Below are 26,470 nucleotides of genomic sequence, written 5' to 3'. Positions count from 1 at the left end.
GCAAATCTCTATGCAAAACTCGGGAGGCCGTCTCACTCTCCCTTCATCTTGGCAATTGTTTGAGAAATTAGGGTTTTTTCCTAGTGGACCTAATTTCTAGATTTGATTTAATTCAGAGCCACCGTTTATTCCCGCTAACCTTTCACGCACTGAAGATGCTCTCTGCAACGCAAATCTCTTCGTCAATCTCGGGCAGTCATCAAAATCATTACTCAACTTGGTAAACAGTTGTGAATTAGGGTTTTTCCCAGTGGATCTAGTATCCAATCTCGAATCAAACCACGACCACCATCCCTTACCGCTGATCCTTCACTCACCGGAGATGTTCCTTACATGGCAAATCTCTCTGCAAATTCCGGTCAGTCGTCACACCCAATCCTCTCTTTGGCATCCGCTTGAGAAACTAGGGTTTTCCCTAGTGAACCTAGTTTCACATGTCGGCCCACTTACCATCACAAGGCCCAAGTCCATAAGCCTTAACAAAAGTTATGAAACAACAAAATCCAAGTCCAGCTATCAACCGTCTATGCCCTGCCAAAGTGAAACACTGTGTCGATCTCCTCTTCTCAATGGCAGAATACTTAATGGGAGAAAGGTATCACCAATGTTGCTATGGTTATTCATATATCATGTCAGAACCATGGTTTTTGTCGATATTAAAGACTTGTGGTATGAGTTTTTAAGCCTGCACATTTGTGGTCTAATTATTTTGAATTGTTCTAGCCAAAGGGATAATCAAGGTCTTGAACTAGATATGTTAAATGACGGTTATCACTCAAGCTGGTCATTTGATGATGTCAAGCATCGGTTTATAATCACTCCCTTCAACCGGATCCCATACCAAATATATTATATTGTGTTATATCGAAGAGATCCACTCCTTGTGCTTTGGGACTCAAAGCAACCCTTCAGTGACTAAAACACCATAGTCACCTAGATCCTTGTTATCTTGCTACTATGGGTAGTGCCTCTCGCTCCGGTGAGAATGAAAGCATTGATTCTTTCATCAATGTCACTTTGTCATATGACCATGACCAAGCTTTCGTCCTTCGATATCCTCGAGGATGACCTCTCGATTCACCATGATCTCACATGTGCTACTGGCCTCTCAAGCCATTGGTTCATAGCTCGTTTGGAATTGAAATCAATAACTCTTATCTTTCATTTTATGGCATTGGGGGATGTCTTCTATTGTAATCTTTTAAACTTTGGGACTCTTAGTCCTCTGCGTTGTAATTGTTTCTCTCTGGATTGAATGAAAAGCAAGTTGTTTGACAAAAAAAAAAAGGTAATGATTGTTACTTTTAGCTGTAGAGACTTTGACTTTAAAATTTTAGCTGCAGAGAATTTGACTGTAAATGCTTTGATTGTAGAAACTTTAAATTTAAAATAATGCAAAAATATAAAAATTAACGACGACTAGCCCACATAGCATTAGCAATCTCATCATGGAAACCTTCCATGTATTGTCTCGAACTAACGTCTAGTTCCATCACATTTGGAAGTTCTTCCTTATTTAGGGCATGCACGCATTCTGACCAAAAATCAGGATCTTCAATATGTGAATTGCGAACAAAATTATGGAGGGACATAGTCGCCACGACCATTTTTCTCGAGCTTATATCTCCGTCATCTCTCATGACTTGCCATTTTCGTTTCAATACTCCAAGGCCCTGTTCGTTTCATCATTTTGCATTTTCATTCAAATGATACATTCAAAAGCTTCATCCAAATGATTTATTTGAATGTCAAATAACTCAACAAACAAAAAAAAAAATTGTTCATTTGGATGATGCATCCGAATGAAAATGTGTTTGTTTGGTTTATTTACATTCTCATCTAAATAGATTTGATTAGAATAATGACTAAAATACCCATGTTTTTATATAACAATTTTTTAATCTTAATCTTAACCATATTACTTTTAAATATTGATCTAAAATATATATACATAAATTTTCATTCAAAACCAAACAAAAACTCTAGAAATCCCAATATAAATTATTTATATCAATTTTTTTATAAGATATAAAACATGTTATGCCAATGTAAATTATTTATAACAATTTTTTGTAAGTTTTTACAATAGAAAGACTTGTGATTGCGGAAAGAGGTGAAATGACCGCACCCAGATTCCCAATCCCCGCACAGGATTGATGAAAATGATTCCACTGGAACCCCATAATTCCGACGAGAAAACCGGCGTAGAAATTGCTCCTTACAAAGACTCTCGCAAATACACCAAACCCTACCTCATCTAGTTACTGAGTCGCAGAACCAACCACCCCTAGCGACCGAGTAACAAGAGATGTGGGCTGGAATATTTGATTCCATCCAGCCACGGACAACACTTCTCTATGAATACTCTAATTCACTATCAACTCCTCTAGTATCGAACATCACCTCCACCTGGTGTCGAACGTCACCCATCGCACCACTTACGAACCAACACACATGGTGTCAGTCGACACCCTACCAGTGTCGGTCGACACCGACGCCCTTGACATCACCTCCGTCAAACTTTTCTCATCCAAAACTAACTTTCCTACGAGCCAAACACATGACAAAATGCTGGTGTCGATCGACACCCCAACATTGCCACAAAACAACCATGGAAAACGTCATTACTAACTTTGAATTAAAACACAAACTAACTGTACATTCCACAAATCCACCATTGGATATTAACCCTATAAAACCACGAAGCTCTCCACCAAATTTCACCCAAATCGGACTCTGTTTCATTCTTCAAACGTTGCTCTAAAGTGGCCATCCTGAACTAGTTCGAGCAGTCGTCTGCAGCTGATTGTGTCGACCGGCGACACCACAATGGTGTCGAACGACACCATGCCTGCAACCACGACCTAACTGTCTTCTTCAGCCCCTCTTGGCCCCAAAACTATAAATCTTCACAACTATTGATTCCCTAATCGATTAATCACATAAACTACACATTCGTAGAGACAATAGCAATAGAAAACAACACATGTATTCTCTCAATCCATCTTACCTATCACAAATTCATATTAACTATATCAATCCTCTAGACGAAAACCATAACATCTAGTTACCTTGGATTAGGACCGAATTTGAGCAAGGAACAACAAACACTAAAAAAACAATGGTGCTTCCCTTCCCTCCTCCATGTCTCAACAACACATCTCAGCCTCTTTCCTTCTACTGACCAACCCCAAACCATCTCCATTGTCCCTCCTTCCAAGAGAGATAACCACAACTCTCCCTTCTCCTCCAAGGACAGAAAACGGCAGGGAGAGGAACCTCCCCCCCCCCCCCCATCACCAAGTGGGCGTTCTCCTTTTTATAGGAACTTTAGGGTTTCTCCAAAACCACTAAACCGCACAAAACTGGAGAACAAACCAAACCGATAACCTTAAACAATATGGTGTCGATCGACACCCCCTTGGTGTCGGTCGACACCCCCTTGGTGTCGGTCGACACCAACCTCCATAAACCAAACTCGGTTCACGTGCGTTACAAGAGGTGGCTACTGATTGTAGCCAAGCGAAGGAGAAGCTTGTAATTGCAGAAACAGAGCTCGAGGCTTTGAGGTTGGAGTCTCAGCAATGGAAAGAGAAACACGATGAAATTAGGAAAGAAACTGAACTGCTCATGAACACGAGCGAGAGACTTAGGATTGAAGCAGAGGAATCAATTTTGGCTTGGAATGGAAAAGAATCTGTGTAATAATCCAACTCCCAAATGTTTCCTGCAAAACTAATGAATAAATTCAGAGTTACTAAGAGACTGCAAAAATCAGAACCAAAATCAAAAATGAGACTGCAAAAACCATAATAGGACTGTTGCAAGAGAAATTTGAAAAGGAAAAAGAATGCATCATCATGAATCTCACTAAAGCCGAGCAAGAGGTAACTATAACAAACAATAACACTCTCTTGTTCTGAAATCATTCCACTTAACCCACAACCTTTAAACAAGTGGAACATAACTTAAAGCTAAGTGACAATCCCAAATCCTCTCTCGGTTTGGCTCACTACTTCACACAATCTAATTCTCAATTTAAACTCATCATCACTACATCATCTTAACGCAAGTATAACATGTAAAGAACATAACTTAAAGCCTAGTTTATGAGATATTACAAAACTAAAGAAAGGGGAAATGGAAACAAACCATAGTAGGACTATTGGATATGTATGGAACGTAATGGAGTTGTATAAAACAGATAAGAGCCAAAATGATCACAAACCTTCTAATATGGAAGTCTAGTTCGTTCTGCCATCTCCATAGTGATAGAATCACGCATATCTTCCATCATTCTATCACCAGCAGGTATGTATGGAACATGTCCATCGTTTTCATCACCATGATGTTCATATGATTCCACCACTTCCCAATGTAAAAAATCAATATCATCCTCCTGTGAATTTCTGATAAAATTATGGAGAGCCATTGTTGCTGTCACAATCTTAATCCATTTATTCAGCTCATACCTAGGGTGCTTCCTGTCAAAAATTCTCCATTTGGCCTTCCAAACACCAAAAGTCTGCTCAATTACCGATCTCAAACCAGAATGTTTACGGTTAAACAGTTCCCTATTGTTGGTTGGTGGTCCTCCTCTGCTGAACTGGTCTAGGTGATATCTAACTCTACAGTGAGGGCCTAGGTAACTACTTCTATTTGGATAACCTGAGTCGACTAAATAGTATTTTCCAGGCGGAGGATGAGGGAAAGAAGCTTCTTGTGTAGCACAATATGTTAGTACTTTTCTGTCATGTGCTCTCCCGGGAACTCCAAATAAGCATAAGTAAACCTCATACTGAAATTGCATATTGCAAGCAAATTCATTGTTGCTTCTGCTTTTCGACTTCTAAATGGCTCCACATTCCTTGATGGAGGACGAACTAGCATATGATTACCATCAAGGGCACCAATGCAGTCTCTAAAATAAGGCATATATATACCGGCTATCATCTACTAGAAAACGACTAACACTTGTCAAATCATCCCTTGTAGGTTTCACTATATATGCTACAAGTTTTAATAGAGCACTTAAAACATCATCCAAATTCCTCTTCAATGTATCAAGTGAATGTTGATATCGCTCAGCTATGACGCGTACAATTAGATCTTGTGCAACCATCTCTAAGAACATCGCAACACTCTCTTCAAGAAAAATATGGCAAGATCCCTCTAACTTAGGTTGTTCTGATAGATTCCTACATAAACTCCTAAATGTTGATTGGTTCATGCGTAGAATATCAAAGCATTGTACCTTAGACTCGAATATAAACCGCTGCACATGATGCCAACCTTCACCTCTGTTTGTCCTCACTAATTGTCTGTCAATATTAACTTCCTTCAATCCATACATTTTTTCTATAAGAGCATACATGTAGTTTTCCTCCTCTAATACCAAATCCATATCATTATCCTCAATCAAACACCTAAACGTTTCCTACAATTTAAACAAAAACATGAACACATATTACATTCTAAAGCATGAAACTTAATTGAATCATTCGTACCTGCATAATGAATAATCTTAGAAAGAACTTGAATGAAGCTATATTAAAAGACCTTCAAGGACTGCTCCTTAATTCCAAGTGATAGACATGTGACCAAAATTAGTAGGACATTGAAAGATAATCTCAAATAAACATCATAAAATCTCAAATACACATAATGAAATCTCAAGTAATCATAATGAAATCTAAAATAAGCATGATGAAATCTCAAATAAACATAATAAAATCTCATAGGAATTGAAAGTTAAACACTAGAGTTTACAGAAAACATAAAACAATAGTTGTAAACATACTCACTCTAGAGTTTATAAAAAACATAAGAGTAGATATTAGGTTTACAAAAACAATAAAAATGTTGAGAACTTCAAGTTTTGTCATGCATCCCTGCTTTCACCAGTTGCAAACTCCAAGTAGAGAACCTTATTCTCATCATCTTCATAGAATAAAAATGTCTGGCGATTAGAAATATCTTGCTTCAGATGCTGAATTGATGCTCTGTATAAGAGAGACCACAATCTTATAGCATACAGAGAGTGTAGAACCTTCAAAGCTCGAAGCTGGTAACAACTAAACTCAGGGTGGCTCTATATTAGTCGGTTCTTGTGGGAAAGAATATTGTCCTGTGATTGAACACTGTTCTTAATAACTTCTGCTACACGTTCTCATGCTTTTGCAGACCTTGATCTTTTTCTATTAGCCCTTGACTTACTTGAAGATGAGGGACCAATGTTAACAGTGGAAACTGAGAAACCATTACCAATATTGCTCTAAGTAGGAAGGATTTGCATTGATCCACCATCATCATCAGGATCAACATCTTGAGTAGAAAGGAATTACCATTCAGTATCATTATCAGGATCATCATCTTGATTCTGATGCATTGCGTATAACTACTCTTCTCCTTGTTGTGAAGACCAACCCTCAGCTCCACTGATATGAACTGTACCAAAGACTTTTTCCATCAAATCCACATATGCAACTGGTTTAATTTATTTCTTAGCTCTTGGCCTTTCCTGAACAAAACAATGAGAACAAAAAAAGTGATGCATGCTATTTAGATATCCGCAGAGTATACCAAACAATGATCACTGGATTCATAGATCTGATATCGCTGAACATTGTTTATCATAAAAGATGCATGCTATCTAGAAGATGATTCAGATAAATCATTCATCATAAAACGAAGATCCAAAGACGAAATCGATTATCTTGCAGCATCATTCACATTCTGTTTTCTTATATTTCCTTTAAGCTTCTCATCAATTCTTAGTTGGAGATAGAAACGGGTTTGCTCATCACTCCATGCAAGATTCTTAAGTGATATAAACATACACTTTTGTATAAAATCAATCTACACTACAAAACTGCATTAACTAAAATATGAGTTTAGAGGGGAAGATACTCACATCAGTGTCAGGGATAGTTGTCATTGTTTTTTTGAAGAAGTTCTAAGTCCTACACTAAAAAACACTTCTAATTATTCCAACCCACCAACTAAGATCAAAGGAAGCGATGCAGAATCCAAAATAAAGTATAGCAAAGAACAAAATTGTCAAACAGAGGGATATAAATAAACACAAACCCATGTCTAAAAACATTCACAAGATCAAGCCAAATTCAAAATGTTTGTATATATTTGCTGTCAAAGCATTATAAACAAAAACAGAAGAGAGCAAAACCAAACCAGTTCATACAAAAATAGCACTAAAACAAGCTTTAGACTCATCAAAACCAACCTGATTCTGTGATGCATTTCATCAAACATGTGGTTTGCATCAACAACTACAAGCTCTAGACTCATCAAAACCAATCAACTGTTAATTCCTAAACCTAGTAAACACTTCTAATCATTCAAACATGAACACATTGTCAAACTTTGAAGCAGTATCACCTAAATCAAACTCTGAAGCAGTATCACCTAAATCAAACATGAACACATTTCAAAACTAGTGAAATTTGGACAAAGCCACCAGCTGAAATCAAAGGAAGCAAATGCAGAATCAAAAACTAAGTATAGCAAACAACAAAATCTTACACAGAGTTCGATCAAACACCAACCAAATCAATCTGAGATGATCAGAGCTATTAGAGATATCGGAGCTGTTAGAGAGAACTTACCAAAACGATGAAGCGATGAGAGATGAAGCGATGAATGGGAGAGACAATGCAACGATGAAGCGATGAGAGATTCTGAGAGAACAAAGCTTCGTTAAAGCTGAGAGAGAGAAAGAGCCCAACTCTTGAGAAGATTCATCCGAATGAAGAAACGAACAACACCTAAATGTTCTCTCAATAACAGATCGAAGTAATGAATGACGGTGATTGAACATTTCTTTATAACTTCTCTCTTGTTGGTTTCTAAAACCAGATAGGTGATATCGTTCTCCTCTATATGGACAAAGAAATCCATGACGTAATGCATATCCCGAATCTCCGAGATAATATTTACCATCAGATGGGTGTGGAAAATCAGAATCACCTTCCATGGCAAGCGAGAGAACTTTGGCATCATGTGCAGATCCGGGAATACCACCATAAATATATGTAAACATCATGTCTATGTTACATATTGCGAGGATGTTCATAGTTGTATCGCCTTGCCTATTCCAGTATCTTTGTTTATGTTGTCCATAAACCATGACGGGTACATGTGTTCCATCAATTGCACTGATAAATCCTTTAAAATGTGTCCAATAACGTCGGTCAGCTTGCAATTTTGGATGAACTTGCGTAAGAGCTGTAAGATTTGGTGCAAACATATTAGTGGCCATCAACACGAATGCATCAAGAGCTTCATGAAATTTTTTGGAGACTGTCTCAGCTGAATTCCCGAATGTACGCATTGCATTCCTTTGTGTTATTTTATGTCCACACATGTGTAGAAACATAGCCACACTCTCTTTGGAAGACATGTTAGATGTGTCGCACAAACCATATTCTTCTTTGAGATCGCTGCATAATTTGCTAAAAACCTCCAGCCACATCCTTAACATATTGTGGATGATCTCAGCCATGGATGAACCCGTGATGATGATATCATCAAAGTAAACAAGAAAATATACATAGGCAGAGCTGGTGCGAAGAATAAAGAGAGAAGCATCTGCAACCGAGTTCTTGAAGCCAATACTAAGGAGACAGTCTTTCAATGTATTATACCATGCCCAGGGGTCTTGTTTGATACCATAAACAGCTTTCTTGAGCCGAAGAACGTGATTGGGATGTTCTTTGTCAACAAGACCTATTGGTTGAACCATGAACACTTCCTCTTCAAGCGGACCTTAAAGAACGCGTTGTTGATATCCAGTTTCTTAAAGGGCATGTTATGTGCTAAATCCGTGTCAAGAATCATGCAGATCGTGGCAGCTTGATGACAGGACTGAAGGTCTCATGAAAATCAATACCCGGACGTTGATGAAAGCCCTTAGCGACCAGGCGAGCTTTAAACCGATCAACATCTCCATTTGGCAAGCGTTTGACACGGTAAACCCACTTGGAACCAACAATATTCTTAGCCATTGACCGATCAACCAATTCACAAGTATCATTGTGAGCACACACATCATATTCATCACTCATTTCTCTATGCCATCGCTCATCCTTGAGAGCTTGTATGTGATTTTCAGGCTCGACTTCTTTTAGAAAGGCAGTGAGACCATACTTAGGATTTGGTTTTACAATGTTATTTTTGGACCGTGTGAGCATAGAATGAGTGTTAACCAGCTACGACGGAGCCAGAGAAGCAGCAGCTGCTGGTGGTGATGCAATTAACACTAAAGAATCTGGTGGAATGGTGGTCGGTTGTGTCAATGTTGTTGTTGCGGGTGAAGGAGCTGGGCACGCGAACTGGTCGAGTGGCCGATGAAACACAGGAACAAGAGATGATGATGTCGTGTCTGAAGATATAAAAGAAATAGTCGATGAGTAGGAGTGTTTGGAAAGTTTTTGGAAAGGGAAAAAGGACTCATGAAACTCGACATGATGAGACATAAACACGAGAACTTTCAACATCAAGAAAACAATATGTACTCTGACTCAGAGAGTAACCCAAGAATACACACGGTTTGGACTTGGCAGCAAATTTATTCAGGCCATAGGGACAAAGCAAGGGGTAGCAGAGGCAACCAAAGATGCGTAGTTTGGCATAATTTGGTGTTCACTGAAATAGAAGCTGGTGCGGTGATGTGTTCACCAGATTAGGTCTGGTGAAGCGGTTAATTAAGTACACTGCTGCAGCAAACGAGTACGTCCAGTATGTTGGTAGAATGCCCGCATGAAAGAGAAGAGCAAGCCTAGTTTCGACAATATGGCGATAGCGTCTGATAATAGGATTTTCACCAAGGGGAACCAATTCCTTATGCAGTTGTAGTACAAAGGGTTATCAATCCAAATGGTTGTTATGCTAGCAGATGAGATATGATCAGAACTATGCAAGTCAAGCCAAGCAATAATGGGATTTGATCTAACAATCCTAAAATAATTAAAAGAAATTAAATAAATAAGAACCACACGACCTAAGCACTCGATGCAAGCATTCGAGTATAGGATCGGTGGAGTGATCGGGTAAAGAAGAAGAGTATGAACAGCTTGAAGGTGTACACGAAGCTGGTGATCGGGTACCAGTTCGGGTATAGGGTCGAGTTATGAATAAAAACGTAAACAATCAAGATGTGAAAGCTCCTAAGGATGGGGTCATCGACTCCTAAGTGTTCCTGACCAGTATGGATGTCCTACATGCCTCAAGCAAATATTCCCTAGACAATGAATCTCTAAAATCTTGTAAAAACACTCTTGTGATAGACTCAATCAACCTTGATCACTCCCCTACCCAACTCTCGTTGGAGAAACATGACCAAGCAGGCAATACAAACCGATTCATTATTGTCAATAAACTCCTTACACATCTAATCTCTTAGGCTAAGTGAGTAAATCTCTAGCATTGATTGATTCAAGCATTTCAACAACATCTCTCGATGGCAAAACACCCTAGATCTACTCTCAACCTCTCGGTCTGAAAATAGCACTAAGAACACCAATCTAGAAAGGAATTTATATAACATAAACAATCAAGCTAAGGCATCCTAACCGATCAAGAACACATATTTGTCTATCCCATCCTTAGAAACTTTGTTTCACTACTCAGATCTCATTGCAGAAACATAAAAATACAAATAAACGAAAATTGCATTGTATTGAAAATAGAAATAGAGTAGAAGAGTACAGAATCGAAATCTAAAAGAATAGCAAAAGAAATGAAAAATAAATCCTAACAAAGTGGAAAAAAAGAGTTTGAATCGCTCAGTCTCTCGTTCAGAAGCTCTCGCTCTCTGTTCTGAGGGTCCGCGGCGTGCTTCTGCGAGAGGAAGAAGAGGGGGGTTTATATACGGAAACCCTTTAAACCTAGCTGCCTAGTCCTGCCCGAGGGTCTGCTCGAGATGATGCTCGAGGATGAGGTCGGGTTACTTCTCGGATAGGTCTTTGGGTTGTTCTTCCTTCTCTCGGATCTTCCTCGATCAGGTTGAGGTTCGGACTGTTCTTCCTGCTCATAAGCTCCTTCAGGTACATGCTCGGATTTGACCTTGTTTCTCCCCATTTTAGACTCTAAAGCACATGTTTTCATCCAAAATGTGCAAAAGCAAGAATGCAACACCCTAAATGGCCTAAATGCGGATTCCTACGGTTAATGACCGAAAAATGCTAAGGTTAGGGTATATATAATGCAAAATATGGACAAAAAAGGATGCTTAAAACATGTAAATTAGAGAGTTATCACACCCCCAAACTTAAATCTTGCTAGTCCTCTAGCAAGGAAGTAGGAGGATGCGGATCAAAAATGGGGACTCATAACCTTTTTATGCTAAGCGAAAGATTCAAGCTATTGTCCTTAAAGATAGTTTAATGGTGCTAAGATCAATCAACATACTTACAAATATTTTTCTATGCTTATTACCATGCATCGATCTAGTTCAACCTCCAACTAAAATTAAAGACTTGCAATTCCAAAGAACATCTCTTTCATATTCATTAAAGTGTTTGGCGAATTCTTGCAAATGGAAAGTGAATCAAGCTCAATCGGTTTCAAGGGTACGGCTTTTTGGTAGGGTGGTTTCAAACAATGACTTTGGGTGGCTCACTCTCAAAAGAAAGAATGCTAGACAGTTGTGAAAACTATCTAAGATTGAGAACAATTAAGGCATACAAAGCTTAGTTCTTGATGATCTACCCCTTTTCTCATTCACTTTCTTTTTATCCAATACCCTAGAGTAAAACTACCCATAACTTTGATTTGAACTCTTTTTTTTTTACAATCCCTAAGATCTAAACTTTAAACATGTAGCTCTCTTTTTTTTTTTTCTTTGCTAAACTCCTAATAATATTTCTATATTATTATTATTTTTTCTAGGAGACTATAGCAAGATCTTTCTCTTTTTTTTTTTTACTTAGAGACTTAGAGCTAATTAAACTGAACCTTAGGGACTTTCTTCTCTGATTTCTCTTTTATTCCTCAGCCCAACCCCAAATAATCATGCTAACCACCTATCTTTCAAAACTGATTCTATTAGCTAGTCCAAATGAATCTAACTTAGCTAAATCAAGAGCCAGTTCTTTGCCGTTCTCAATACTCTCAAGGTTTCACAACCTATAACACAATGAAAAGGCCTCACTCAACAATTCACAACAAGGCTTGAAAGAAAAGGTTTGGGTTTAAGGGTACGAAAAACAATTTCAGGTTAAGCGAAAAGATTGGCTAAATTAGAGTGTTAACCCGAGTTTAGAGTTACCATGAGCAAGCATTCAAATTCCATAAGCAAGATAATTTAAGTTCAGGTTAAGTCCAATAATATAGAGATGATACAATGTTCAAGCAAGTTTCACAAAAGTGGAGGAAACTTTCAAAAGACGCAAGGTTTTAAAACAAAGATTTTTCATTTTTTTCCAAAGATTGATCTAGCAACAATGAACTGTGATTAAGGGTTATAACTTCAATCCTAAGGTTGGACTTTAAACAAGGTAGTTTTAATCATTGTCCCCTAAAATGCATATGCGAAAATCGTATATGAAGCAATCTAGACTCAATTCTAATATGTAAATGCAACTACATGAATACTCTCTCTTTTTTTTTTAATTTATAAAAAATTTCAAATTTTTTGGGTTTTTTATGCAAATAGATGCAGACTCAAATGACTAAAACTATTATGCAAAAATTTGAAATAAGAAAATAAGAAAATAAAACACAATGGTAAACACATTCTCAGACCCTCCCCCAAACTTAAATTACACAGTCTCTTGTGTAAATAAAAGTCTGAAAAAGAAATCTGAGAATCACAAAATGGAACAAACTTTAATGCAATGTTACTTACAAAGGTTGGATGAATTTGGTACCTCATGGGTTGGTGAAGGAAGAAGTCACAGCAGCTTCCACGCTTCCCAATGCATACCCAGGCTTGTTCTCAGCTCCAGTGGTTGCTGATTTTGGCTCATCTCATTGATGTGCGCAGACCTGTTGCTCGGACCAGGATCCGAGTCATGCATCGGGTAGGGGATCGAGTACCCCATCGGGTTAGGCATCAGATAGGCTCTAGCTCATTCAAATATCCCCTTAACACTTCTGTTATATGTCTTTTGTTCCTAGAATTCAAAAACACTTTGGGACTTCCTCCCAAGTGAGCTTGTTTAAAGTCACTAAGCTTGACTTTTCACCCTTCTCATGCTTTAGAAGATTCATAGAGAGGAGATGGAGTCCTCCCTATTCCCTAAGATTTCATTTTTCCTCTCCCGGATCAATGCTAAAAGTGTTATTCCTCCTGGTTATACACAGCCCTTGCTTTGCTTTCTTTGAGGAAGAACCACTAACTTTCCTTTGGAGTTTCTTGATTTCTCCACTCACCTTCTTGAGTGAATCTATCAACTCCCTCACAGAATCCTTGAGAATGTTAGTAGTTTGAAGTGCTGACAACCCATCAGATGCGAGATTACTTGACTCTAGCTGTTGGGGAAGCTTGGAGATTGAATCTGGGCATTCTGGAAGAGCTGGAGTATGACCCGACCACGGACCCGAACATGAACCCAACCATGGGGTCGAGTTATGGGGTCGTGCTCTCCTTGGAACTTCCTCACATGCTGCGAAAATTTCTGCTTTTGGCCCATTTACACCCTTAAAGATTTCAGATTCAGTTTCATGACCTTTGTGTTTAATCCAGAAAGTCTGCCCATAAATAGTTGGCTTCTTCTGCTCAAGCTCTTTAACTTGTGGCGTATCCTTCATTTCAGCATGTTCTAACAAAGGTTCATGACTCAAGACCATCATTGTTTGCTTATCAATATAAGCCTTGTTCTTTTTCACCATTTGCTCTTTGAACCGTCTTGGAAATGGCAAAGGTAGCTGATATGGAGGAGGAATGAACCGAACTGGATATTCAGAATCTTGAGCAATGACTCGATCAAGCACTCGAACATGTGTATGGTCGAGTGGTGTCGCAAGCTCAGTTCACTTCTCATTCTGCACTTCTGGTTGGAGAAAATCCTCCCCATCTTGGTTGTCACTGTCCACGGTGAGCTTTGTAGGTAGTTCTTTGAGAGATATAGTTTGGGCAGTGGCAAACTCTTTGAGATTGTTAATTGCAGTCCCATTGAATAGACTAGAAGAAGGAGATGCACTCTTGCTCTCTAAGTGAAGCATTCGGCAGGTTAAAGCTTCAATCTTGATATTAAGGGCACCATATGTGCAGTCTATCTTGTTATTCATCTCTGTGAGCTTTTTACTTGTTTCTATAGCTCCATTAGCTTGACCTTGTATGATTTGCTGAAGCATACTCTTCATCTCCTGATCTTGAGCAGGAGCATGCTTGGGTTGTTGTGGAGGATAGTTTGGGACCATAAACTGCTCATCTTCACAAACAACATGTACTTGCTTCTTCTGGGTTAGAAGGAGTTTATCTAGCTTCTCAAGCTTCTCATATAAGGCTTTTAGTTCCTTTCTATGCCCTTCCTCAGAATCAACACCTCCCCTTAAGCTGGGATCATATTCCTCACTGTAATTTCCATTGCACTGAGCAAGATTCTCTACTAATTCCCAACCTTCAGCGACATCTCTATTCATGAAACTTCCATTGGAGGCTGTGTCTAGAAGTATTCTGATACTGGGAATAACAACTCTATACAAGATACTCAACAAAGATGCATTGTTGAATCCATGATGTGGGCATTGTCTCTGGTAGCCTTTGAATCGCTCCCATGCTTCACTGAAAGACTCGCCATTATGTTGGAGAAATCCTAAAATTTCGTTCCTCAAACATGCAGTTCTTGAACTAGAGAAGAACTTTGCGAGGAAGACCTTCTAACAATCAATCCAAGAGGGGATTTTTCCAGGAGGTAGAGTCTTCTCCCACTGATGGGCTTTATCTCCTAGAGAAAAAGGAAACAATCTCAGCTTCAAGGCATCCTCACTAACTCCATTTATATTGGTGAGGCTACATAGCCTGTCAAACTCATCAAGATGTGCAAGGGGGTCTTCAGTAGGCAGTCCATGAAATATGTTGCTCCGAACCATTGAGAACAGACTACTCTTGATTGTGAAGGTTGTGTTGTGGACAGCAGGAGGCACTATACCATAACTTTGATTATGAGTAGTGCGAGCATCGCTATCACCAATCTTCCTTCTCCTTTGAAGTTCAGTTTGATCCTTTGGGTTTTCCATTCCCACTTCTTCTTGTTCTACTCGGATACTGTCCATTGATGTCTTGGTTCTCTTGGCAAACGGTTGGAGTATACAAGTACTCGATCAAGAATCTGAAAAGTCACACAACCAGGTGCTCGGGTAGACAGGTTCGGGTAGAGGTTCGGGTGGTGGATCAGGTAGGGGGTCGCGTAGGTTCACCTAACATCCAAAACACACAAGCGAACAGTCAGTACCGAGAACAAATAATAATAAAAAGAACTTGATCTAGCAAGTGCTAAAATCCTAACTGTAACAAGAAACAACCAAATGGCAACGGTGCCAAATTGATAATAGGATTTTCACTGAGGGTATCAATTCCCTATGCAGTTGTAGTACAAAGGGTTATCAATCCAAATGGTTGTTATGCTAGCAGATGAGATATGATCAGAACTATGCAAGTCAAGCCAAGCAATAATGGGGTTTGATCTAACAATCCTAAAATAATTAAAAGAAATTAAATAAACAAGAACCATACGACCTAAGAACTCGATGCAACCATTCGAGTACAGGATCGGGTGGAGTGATCGGGTAAAGAAGAAGAGTATAAACAGCTCGAAGGTGTACATGAAGCTGGTGATCGGGTACCAGTTCAGGTATAGGGTCGAGTTATGAATAAAAACGTAAACAATCAAGATGCGAAAGCTCCTAAGGATGGGGTAATCGACTTCTTTCCTGACCAGTATGGATGTCCTACATGCCACAAGCAAATATTCCCTAGACAATGAATCTCTAAAATCTTGTTAAAACACTCTCATGATAGAAACAATCAACCTTGATCACTCCCCTACCCAACTCTCGTTGGAGAAACATGACCAAGCAGGCAATACAAACCGATTCATTATTGTCAATAAACTCCTTACACATCTAATCTCTTAGGCTAAGTGAGTAATCTCTAGCATTGATTGATTCAAGCATTTCAACAACATCTATCGATGGCAAAACACCCTAGATCTACTCTCAACCTCTCGGTCTGAAAATAGCATTAAGAACACCAATCTAGAAAGGAATTTATATAACATAAACAATCAAGCTAAGACATCCTAACCGATCAAGAACACATATTTGTCTATCCTATCCCTAAAAACTTTGTTTCACTACTCAGATCTTATTGCAGAAACATAAAAATACAAATAAACGAAAATTGCATTGTATTGAAAATAGAAATAGAGTAGAAGAGTACAGAATCGAAATCTAAAAGAATAGCAAAAGAAATGAAAAATAAATCCTAACAAAGTGGAAAAAAAGAGTTTGAATCGCTCAGTCTCTCATTCAGAAGCTCTCGCTCTCTGTTCTGAGGGTCTGCGGCGTGCTTCTGCGAGAGGAAGAAGAGGGGGGTTTATATACGGAAACCCTTTAAACCTAGCTGCCCAGTCCTGCCCGAAGCTCTGCTCGAGGCGGTGCTCGAGGATGAGGTCGGGTTACTTCTCGAATAGGTCTTTGGGTTGTTCTTCCTTCTCTCGGATCTTCCTTGATCGGGTTGAGGTTCGGACTGTTCTTCCTGCTCATAAGCTCCTTCGGGTACATGCTCGGATTTGACCTTGTTTCTCCCCATTTTAGACTCTAAAGCACCTGTTTTCATCCAAAATGTGCAAAAGCAAGAATGCAACACCCTAAATAGCCTAAATGCGGATTCCTACGGTTAATGACCGAAAAATGCTAAGGTTAGGGTATATATAATGCAAAATATGGACAAAAAAGGATGCTTAAAACATGGAAATTAGAGAGTTATCAGCGACGCTCAGCAATTCCATTGTGTTATGGAGTGTGCAAATGTGTTGTTAATTGCGAGATGTCGGGTGTACCAAGAAAATGTGAGAGCAATGTACTCTCCACCATTATCAGAGTATAAGGTGGTGATAATGGTCTTTAAGCGGTTTTCAACCAAAGACTTGAAAAGAGGGAAAACTTGAACGACTTGAGACTTTGTTTTCAGTGGGTCCAACTGTGAGTACCGGGTGAAGTGATCAACAAAGATGACATAGTATTTATAACCATCAACCGAAAGAATAGGTAATGTCCAGACATCAGAGAATATAATATCAAGAGGAGCTTTTGAGACAGGAGTCGATGAAAAGAAAGGCAATTTGTGACTTTTATTACTGGAGCAAGAATTGCAAATAAGAGAAGACGACATTGAATTTGAAATAGGTAAAGAAAAACTATAAATCATATGGCGAAGTGTATGAGAATGTGGATGTCCTAAGAAAGAGTGCCAATCAGCGAATGAAGACTTGGAAAATAAAAAGGCAGAGATGGGTGGAGTGTCTTTCAAAGGCCATTCGTACACTCCCTCATTGGCTTTTCCGCTGAGTAGAGTTGTCCCCGTGCTGAGTAGAGTTGTCCCCGTGCTGAGATCCTTCCCCTGAAAATCAAAAGGACACAATTATACTATAACATTATTTGCTTTGCACAGTTTGTTCACTGAGATAAGGTTTTTGCTTATCGATGGCACACATAAAACATTGGTAAGATGAAGTGAACGAGAAGGTAAAGGAAGAATGGTTGAACCAGTATATGTAATAGGGAGATTAGCTCCATTTCCAACAGTCACGCTCTCGTCCCCAGTGTAAGGAGAGTGAAGCAACAAATTGGCCAGGTCACTAGCAATATGGTGCGAAACACCACTGTCAAGAAGCCATGGATACATATCTGGAGAGGTTGCAGTCGTATGATGCGCCTGGTTGGGCCACTGTGGAGACGGAAGAGGCAGATGTGGAGCAGAGGCAGGCAATGGAAGGACACGACGATACAAAGATGCTTGGTGAGGTGAATATTATTGTTGAAGTGGGGTGGAGACACCCTGATGCTGGTATTGCGGACATCTTTTTGCTCCATGGCCCGACACTCCATAAATTTTACACTTCCTAAGATATGGACGAGGAGGATGGAAACCTCCACGGGAAGGTGAGTAGCCGCCACGGGAAGGTGAGTAGCCTCCACGAGTACCAGAAAAGGCACCACGTCTTGGTTGTGATCAAAACTGGGTGGCGTTAGCCATGATAGGAGTAGAGTTGGGGATGAGTTCCTCACTACGCAAGGTATTCTCTCGATTGTTAAGCTTCTCGTGGATCTCATCAATTGAAATTGGGACATCACGACCATTAACCATCTCCACAATTGCTCTGTAGTCATCACCAAGACCACATGTGACAACATCAAGCAGGTCTTCATGTTTCATAGCAGCACCCAGAAAAGCAAGTTGATCAGTTTTGTCAACAATTAGTCTCATGTACTCATTGATTGACTTATTATCCTTGGTGATTTGTTTGGTTTCTTATTTTAGTTGCTTGATATGGCCACAGGATGGTTTGTCATAGGTGTAGCGGAGAATCTGCCATACTTCTCGAGACATGGTAGCTCTGGCGACTATTGGTTGAATCGCAAGGGAGAGTGAGCCAAGGAGAGAGTTGTACAGCATCTTGTCTTGGCGTTGCTAGGTGGCAAACTCTGGATTGGTCACGGCGGTGCCGTTAGAAGATTTTACTGTCTCCTCAGGGATACAAGGTTCATCAATAATGAACCAATGAAGTTCATGCGCCTTTAGGAGAGCACGAACCTGCAATCTCCAGATGAGAAAATTCGTCGGAGTAAGTTTGGTGATGTTGGACATGTTAAAAGATATCAAAGTGGATTTAGGGAAGATCGGAACTGATTCAGCCGATTCAGAGGAGCCTTCTTTTGCCATTGAGAAAAGGAAAGAAAAAAAGAAAAGAGAAAACAAAGGAAGAAGAAAGTATCAGCCTTTAGAGGAGGAGGCGGAAGAAAAAAGAAATTTAGGTTAAGATCAGATATGCTTTGATACCATATAGAAAATTGTGAAAGCTTAATTATTATTGATCATATGCATAACATATATATACTAGTAGGGATCCAGTATCTTTGTGATAGACTCAAATCTAATTATCCTAAATAACAGTTGGTTATTATACTAATAGTATCATCTATAAAAAAAATTACATAAGTGACTAAGTGAAACGTGGTTTTCATAAGGATTGACCAATTATTAGAGCAGGTCTACTTTAAGAAAAGTAAGAAGATTAAGTCAAACGGAGCACATAGAATAATTGAGTTATATCTCAATTAATATTTCATACTTTTTAGTATAAAAGTTTAACCTATAACTAAAATATTCAATTTACATAAAAATTCTCTTTTTATCCTCCACCACTCACCTCTCAAAGTTTTGTGTTTGGTAAAGTTTTTTTGTCCTTATGAATGATCGAAACTACACTTCTCTTAAACAAATCCTTGGATCTAATTCTAATATGATTCTTTTTGTAAATTCGTATGTCGAATTACAACTCTTAACGTTGTGACTTATTTTTAATACGTTCCACTGTTCCACATATAATTTTCCATGCAGTTTTTGGCAATGTTCTTATAACGCACACAGATGACAAGAATGAAGTACTTTTGAAGGAAAAGTAGATGCTCAACGTGAGTAGCATGGAATTAACGCACAAAATTGGACGAAGTAGGTTTTGTCCCACATTGCAAGTTGGTGTGAACTAAAATATCTCTAGTATATAAGGTAGAGATTTGATAGGCGCATTACTAGCGGACACGGATAGAAGTTTTCTGGACAAGAGTTCACTTGGATCATTTCATCCATTACCGAGCCAAAAGAAGAGGACTTGTTCAAATCTTATACACGAACAAATGGCCGGTTTAAAATACTCCCTTGCAAATTTTATCATCAATTCAAGTATTTTAAGGAGAATAGTTAAACCAGACTTTTCTTTATCGAATTCAAGAGTTGTCCGTGGAACTCACCGAGATCCTGAAGTAGAGCACCCAAGCATCTTATACCACAATTCACTCACCAATTTCTCCTAGATTTTAAAAAAAAAATCAGCAAACCAACCATTTAATTAATCCTAGGTAAATTAACCAACATGACGTTACCACAATGCATATTCATAAACTATCTCGATGCAATTCAGAAGTAATAATATTTTCTAAACCTTCAAAATGTAATAATGTTGGAAAATACTTAAATTTGGGTTGACAAATCGGATTATGTCACCTAATAAAAAGATTTTTTTATTTAAAAAACTAATAATATAATATTTAGTTTTGATTTACAAGGTTATATGTCGGTTTGGGTTTATAAATAAAGTTTAGATTTGATAATTAAACAAAATTATATGTCGGTTTGGGTTGATAAATAAGAATTAGAGTTCAGATTTTATATTAAAAAAGATTATATGTCGGTTTGGATTGACAAATGAAAATTAGGTTTAGATTTTATAATTAAAAGAGATTACATGTCGAATTGGGTTCTGAGAATAATAGAAAGAATTTTAATGACTTTATGTTTTTGCTGATTGTTAGAATCATAGAAAATTGAAAGTTAAAAATGAAGGATTCTAAGAGATTGTTTAGGAAGTTTTTTAAAATCTTGATGATTTGTTTTTTCTAATCTTGTAAAATCTTTCTATTTGATGAAAGAGTTTTCATGACTTTTGTTATGAAGGAAATGATATAAAATTCTAAACCAATAACATAAAATTTGAATTCATTAACAATCCAAGATTCTTTTGTTTTACTCGAATAACATAAAACTTTTAATGACTTTATAAAACTCTTAATCCAATAACACTAGATTTATCAAGATTTTAGATAACTTTTTACAAATCCACAACCAATAACACCAAATTTTTAAAGAGTTTTTAAAAGTCTTGATTGAATAACAATATATTTTACCTAACTTTTAAAGTCATTAAAATTCTTTCTAAATCCTAAACCAATACCTCTCCTTAGAGTTTAGAATTTAAAATTAAACAGAGTTATATCTTGGTATGTTAAGTTTAATTTCTCTTATGAAAAATATATTTTAAAAAAATGGAAAAAGAAGAGATGTAGATGGTGAAGGACGTCAACAAAGTTAAAAGGAAAGAAATACCTAATGTTAGTTTAATTTTATATGAGATGACATCTTTTTTATCATTCAATAATGTTTGTAAACTGTTTTCACTCTTTTGTAGTTCTAGCCATTTTAGTATATTTGCGGGTAAAATATAATAAAATATATCTATAATGATTTATATATTTAGTATAAAAACTCATATATATATATATATATATATATCCATGCATTCATGAATATTGTTACATTACATACGAAGATAAATTTTATATTTGCGAGACAAGTGTGGTTAATAGAAATTAAGCGGTACGAAATAATATTTGATTGGTGAAAAGAGTAATTGCGGTTCACAATAAAATCAGACATATATTTCTATATTATAATAATAATTGCATGAATAAACTAGTAAATATATAAATAATCAATATAATTGTATTTTATTGTTTACTAGATAAGGGCTCGCACGATGTGCGGGTTTAAAAAATGTTGATGAAAATAAATTCTTAACTTTAAACAATTTTTTGAAAATATATAAAGAAATTTTATTTCTTAAAGTAAATTTATAAATAATTTAAGTTTCTTCATACATTTATTTATATTTATATATTTTTAATATATTATAACAATTATTACAATAATCTAAAGCTAAATTATATCCCACTAAAACTTTTGCCAAATACTCATCGTTACAAATATTATTATTGTCAAATTTCAAAAACGTTTCACAACTTATTTACAAAATATTTTACATGCAACAAATTCATCAAAGCAACATTTAATAAGTAACCACGTATAATTTTACTCTATGTTTTACCATTAAAAATATGTTCTTACACCCAAAATAATTTTATTGTTAAAGTATGCTCTTTATCACCACCTATAAAATGTCTTCTAAACAAATTAAACAAATTGTATGTTGCTTTACTTTCATTTTGGCATAATTATAGTTCTTATAATTACTAAAATTGTTTTGTGACATAATTTCTTTAACCATGAAGTTTTTTTTAGTCCAAAGATATTTTGGATGAACAACTGGTGAAAATTATCTACTCGATTACAATGATTTTATGACTAACCCAATAAAGTTAATAAATTAAAAAAAAAAAGTTAATATAATATAATAAAAATAAAAATTTGAAAATTATAATCAGGATGGCATATATAAGTCTTAGATGATTCAGATATACAAAATCAAAACTTTATATACAATCCAAAATATGACATATGTCATAATCACGTTAAGGATCAACGACCTATTTACTCTTCAGAAATATCCAATTGTACCAAAACAACTTAAAGCTATGACCTCGTCTCAAATATTCTTGAATCATAAATTCTCAACTTATTTTTACCCGAATCAAAAACTCTTATATATTTCTCTATATACCTGGCTTAAACGGTTTTGCGAACCTAATTCGATAGAAACCCACATAAATCCGGTTTGAAACCAATTTTAAAATGGTATACCATTCCAATTTCCCAAATTTGAAATCGCTTCTCAATTACTCGATCAAGCAGCTCTTGTCAATACCGAAATCATCAACATTATTCAGAAAAGACAACTCTAAATTTTGACCAAAAACATCAACCACCGACTTATCTTCCAAACTTATAATGCTACTAACTGTAGAATCACTTTTGAAACCTCCATCAGTGTATCAATTCTCGATTAAATTAGCGAGCTTATATACTTCAATTTTATTGCATCTGATAGCTTCCATTGAAAAACCCGCACGAATCAAAAACCCACGCAATAGATCGACAAAATTATATAAGAAAAAAAAAATTAAAGATCAAAGCTTTCGATAAAAACATGTAATGTTATGTAGATATAATGTTATTTTCTTAATTAGCTGTCCTATTATGTTTCAAAAATAATAATTCTTTTGACATAACTTATGTTATTCTTTTTAAATATGTTATTCACTATTTATTTATTAATAAGCTAATAATATACATGGTTAGTTAATTACTTTTTTGTTTATACATGTCAAAATCTTATTGAGCAAACATGTATAATATAAGTAACGTACAATGGAAAATATATTAGTTTTGTTAATTTTCTTTTTTTTGATTTAGAATTTTTTTTAGATATAAATATGTAAATTTTATTTAGATTTGATGTTATCTTCTTAATTATCTGTTTTGAAAAATAATATTTTTTGACATATGTCAACATCTCATCAGTGTACTTGACACGTGTCATGATCATGTTAATAGCTAATTTGAAAACCCTACTTTATATAGTAAATTAAAGTTTTAATATAATAAAAAAAATTAGTTCAGATTTCAATTCAAGCTTTTTTCCCAAGATTGCCAATCGGTTCTTCATGATTTTCGTTTTCTTCGCATGTGCCTTCACAAATCTTGTTGCAGTACTCAGTGTCTAAAATTGGCTAACCATAGAGACATAAAATTTATTTATTTATTTTTTTGTGCAAACAAAGACATAAAATTTAATATGTTAGGTTATATAGAATAATTATACGACCAAATATAGATGACACATAGTATATTTATTTTACCATGTAGTGATTGAGAATCTTTTGTAATAGTGAAACTTTGATATGGATGGCACATAGTATATTTATCTTAGTTGTTTTTTTTAAAATATAATAAGATTACAATTATCTTACGCTTTCTTTTACCAAGCTTTAAAACTGTGATTTCTTATCGTTAAAATTGACATGTGTCACGATCTGATGAGTTACTAACTTGGATATTTCATCGTTAAAATTGACATGTGTCACGATCTGGTGAATTTTTAATTTTGATCTCTAATCGTTAAAACTAACATGTGTCACGATCTAGTGAGTTACTAACTTTGATAACCAAGGTTTATATAATAAGATTTTGTGTTAATGAAAAAAGTATTTCATAAATAATATTTAATTAAACTATAAGTTCAAGTTTTTATGTACATATTATTTATATGCATAACTAAAAACACCATTTATTAATTAATATTTTTTTCTTTTTATGACTTATATGAACTTATTATTATTTATTTTGTTATTTTTATTTATAATTGTTTATTGTATAATTATGAACTTATTACTAAGCAGTTATTAGTCATGAAAAGCGGATTTTAAGATTCCGCACCATATGTGGAGTTATTTATAAGATAGTGCGTTTTCATTTTATCAGACATAACAAAAGATAAAAGCGGATTTTCTTAAACAAAAAAGGATTTCTTTTTTGTATTTTAGAAACCCAAACTACTATTCTTTTACTAAACGCTGCGACAGCGGCAGCGATGGAGTTAAACGAAGCGTCATAAAAAATAGAAATAAATTAAACAACACCGAAGCTAAAAAATAACAGTTTCAGATGAGTCGCAGAAGGCATAAAATGAGTCGCGACGGCATCATACGAGTCGCTGAAATTAACATCAACACTTCAGTCATCATCTCCATTCATTTTCTGCGATAATTTTTTTCTCACTACTGTATTTTTCTCTCTCTCGAAAGTATTTTTCTTCTATCTTGTCGCTGTTATAGCGTTTGGTAAAAGAACAGGACCATAGTAATTGCGAATTTCTTATTTTTAGAAATACGTCCCGCTTATTTAAGTCGCTATTCATATTCATAGCCTCGATATATAAAAATCGAAGTCACTAACTTCTTTAGACTTATGCTGCCCAACAACAGGAAAGTGGTCTCCTTTTAACCTTTTCTTCCTCCCCCATTTTCATGAACACTATTGATTATTAAATTAATAATCTCAAAAAAGCATAATACGACATAAAACTTGCATTATCTGACGTCTAATCATAGTTACAAAGCTACACCAAGCAGATATTATAATGTAAATAACGAACTCTTTAGTTTGGCCTCCTGTTTCTTCTCATTTATTATACCCCAACAACTCAAGACCAATTGAGAACTCAAATTTTCCAGAGAAAAAAAAAACTTCCCAAAAAAAAAACAAAAAAAAAAGTTATGGGTGTGTCACCATTAACAGTGAAGAAACTTGGTTTCATCTTCATGATTGTTTCAGCTTCTGCTCTTTCTGTCTCTTTTGCAGGTTTCATTTCTCTCATCCGATCTTCTGATTTGTTGCAGCTTTACTCTATACTTAATAGAAGATTAAGATGTCTTGTTGTATAATTACTAGAAATATTTTATAATATTTAGAGATTTTATTGAATATGTGGTCTTGCTAACTTATCTATTCACTAACGATTAATTCATATATATATATATATATATATATATATACGATTAATTCATATTAGTGGATAGGATTTTTTTTAACAACTAAATTAAATGCATGAGAATTTATAATACAATATTACTCAAAAATCTATAATATATAGTTATCATAAAAGCAGACGCATAATCTTGAACTAATAAACGCACTTATAAAAAATACATAACGAAAACTTTTTTTTTAGACCTTAGAGAATTTTTTATAAAGATACATCAACAATTTATCTTTTAAATTTATGCAGAAATCTTTCGAGGGACTAAAATAAATATACTTTCTTTACCTATGCAGGCCGATCGTCGATTCTAGTCCATACACATATAAATCTTCATGATGAGGTTAGTCTAACAAACATATATAAGGTGGAACATGTTTTTTCATATAGATTTTGTTCATACATGCATATATCATTTCCAAAGTTGAATAAATATTATAACTCTTCTTAATTTGTATGATTACATCCAAGAATTTTTTTAGAAACAAACTAAGTGATTTATAATGATGTGAGAGACAGATGGTGGAAAGAAGCATGCATGAGCATGAGAGGCTTTTAAGAATGAACACAAAGGATTATGGGCACAACAGTCCGTCGCCTAGACTTGAGAGGCCTCCTTTCAAGCTTATTCCCAACTGATGACCTCAGCTTGGGCCTAATCTATCCTTAGTACTAAATGTAGACAAAATTAGTTTCAGTGACTGTATAGTTCTATCGAAGTTTGGAGATGTAATATGAAATAGAGTACGTGAAAACTAAATAAAGGTAAGTAGCTAGCTCGAGCTATGCTACAACTATATCATGTGCGTTGCATATATCCATGTCATCACATTATAGTGTCTTCGTTTTTGGTTTTCAGATATATGTCCTTGTGTGATATATATATATATATATATATATATATATATATATATAAAAACTAGTACTATTATTATATGTACACATTAATAACACATGGTTTTGCAAAATGAATTTGCAAATATACATGCAATGTTTAATTAACTCCTTTTTGTGATTCTTTTGCTTATGGAATTACGTACTTGTAAACGTTTATATGAAGGTTGTTTGATGTGATTTTATATATGTTTTTGGTAAAAACTTCTAAGATGCCTTAATCCATTGCTTCACTTGATTGATCTGTGGGCTGATAGATAAAATATAAATTAAGAAATACA

At 35.9% G+C, this 26,470-nt stretch overlaps 1 protein-coding gene, 1 long non-coding RNA gene, 1 other non-coding gene and 2 pseudogenes across 3 annotated transcripts; 2 read left to right on the top strand and 3 right to left on the bottom strand.

The window, feature by feature from the left end:
* Nucleotides 1-4,231: 4,231 nt before the first annotated feature.
* LOC104768099 (uncharacterized) lies at nucleotides 4,232-5,513 on the bottom strand (annotated as a pseudogene).
* A 368-nt stretch (nucleotides 5,514-5,881) lies between these two features.
* Nucleotides 5,882-6,937, bottom strand: LOC147920692 (uncharacterized; annotated as a pseudogene).
* A 7,755-nt stretch (nucleotides 6,938-14,692) lies between these two features.
* On the top strand, nucleotides 14,693-14,799 carry LOC147920691 (small nucleolar RNA R71). The gene has a single exon (XR_015591903.1). It is a non-coding gene; the product is annotated as a small nucleolar RNA R71 (small nucleolar RNA).
* Nucleotides 14,800-16,355: 1,556 nt separating this feature from the next.
* LOC147920690 (uncharacterized) lies at nucleotides 16,356-19,047 on the bottom strand. The gene is made up of 2 exons (XR_015590871.1): nucleotides 17,731-19,047; nucleotides 16,356-17,584 (listed from the first exon to the last, which is right to left on the bottom strand). It is a non-coding gene; the product is annotated as an uncharacterized LOC147920690 (long non-coding RNA).
* Nucleotides 19,048-24,927: 5,880 nt separating this feature from the next.
* LOC109130932 (protein CASPARIAN STRIP INTEGRITY FACTOR 1) lies at nucleotides 24,928-26,159 on the top strand. Its single transcript, XM_019241062.2, has 3 exons — nucleotides 24,928-25,117; nucleotides 25,592-25,638; nucleotides 25,815-26,159. Exons 1-3 carry the CDS (start codon nucleotides 25,033-25,035, stop codon nucleotides 25,932-25,934), a joined length of 252 nt encoding a protein of 83 aa, XP_019096607.1. The 5' UTR covers nucleotides 24,928-25,032; the 3' UTR covers nucleotides 25,935-26,159.
* Nucleotides 26,160-26,470: the final 311 nt, after the last annotated feature.

Source organism: Camelina sativa, chromosome 19 (assembly GCF_030686135.1).
Source record: "Camelina sativa cultivar CO46 ecotype springtype chromosome 19, ASM3068613v1".
NCBI classification, from domain to species: Eukaryota; Viridiplantae; Streptophyta; class Magnoliopsida; order Brassicales; family Brassicaceae; genus Camelina; species Camelina sativa.
The sequence above is the reverse complement of the archived record's forward strand: the minus strand, read 5'-3'. Positions and strand labels throughout refer to the sequence as shown.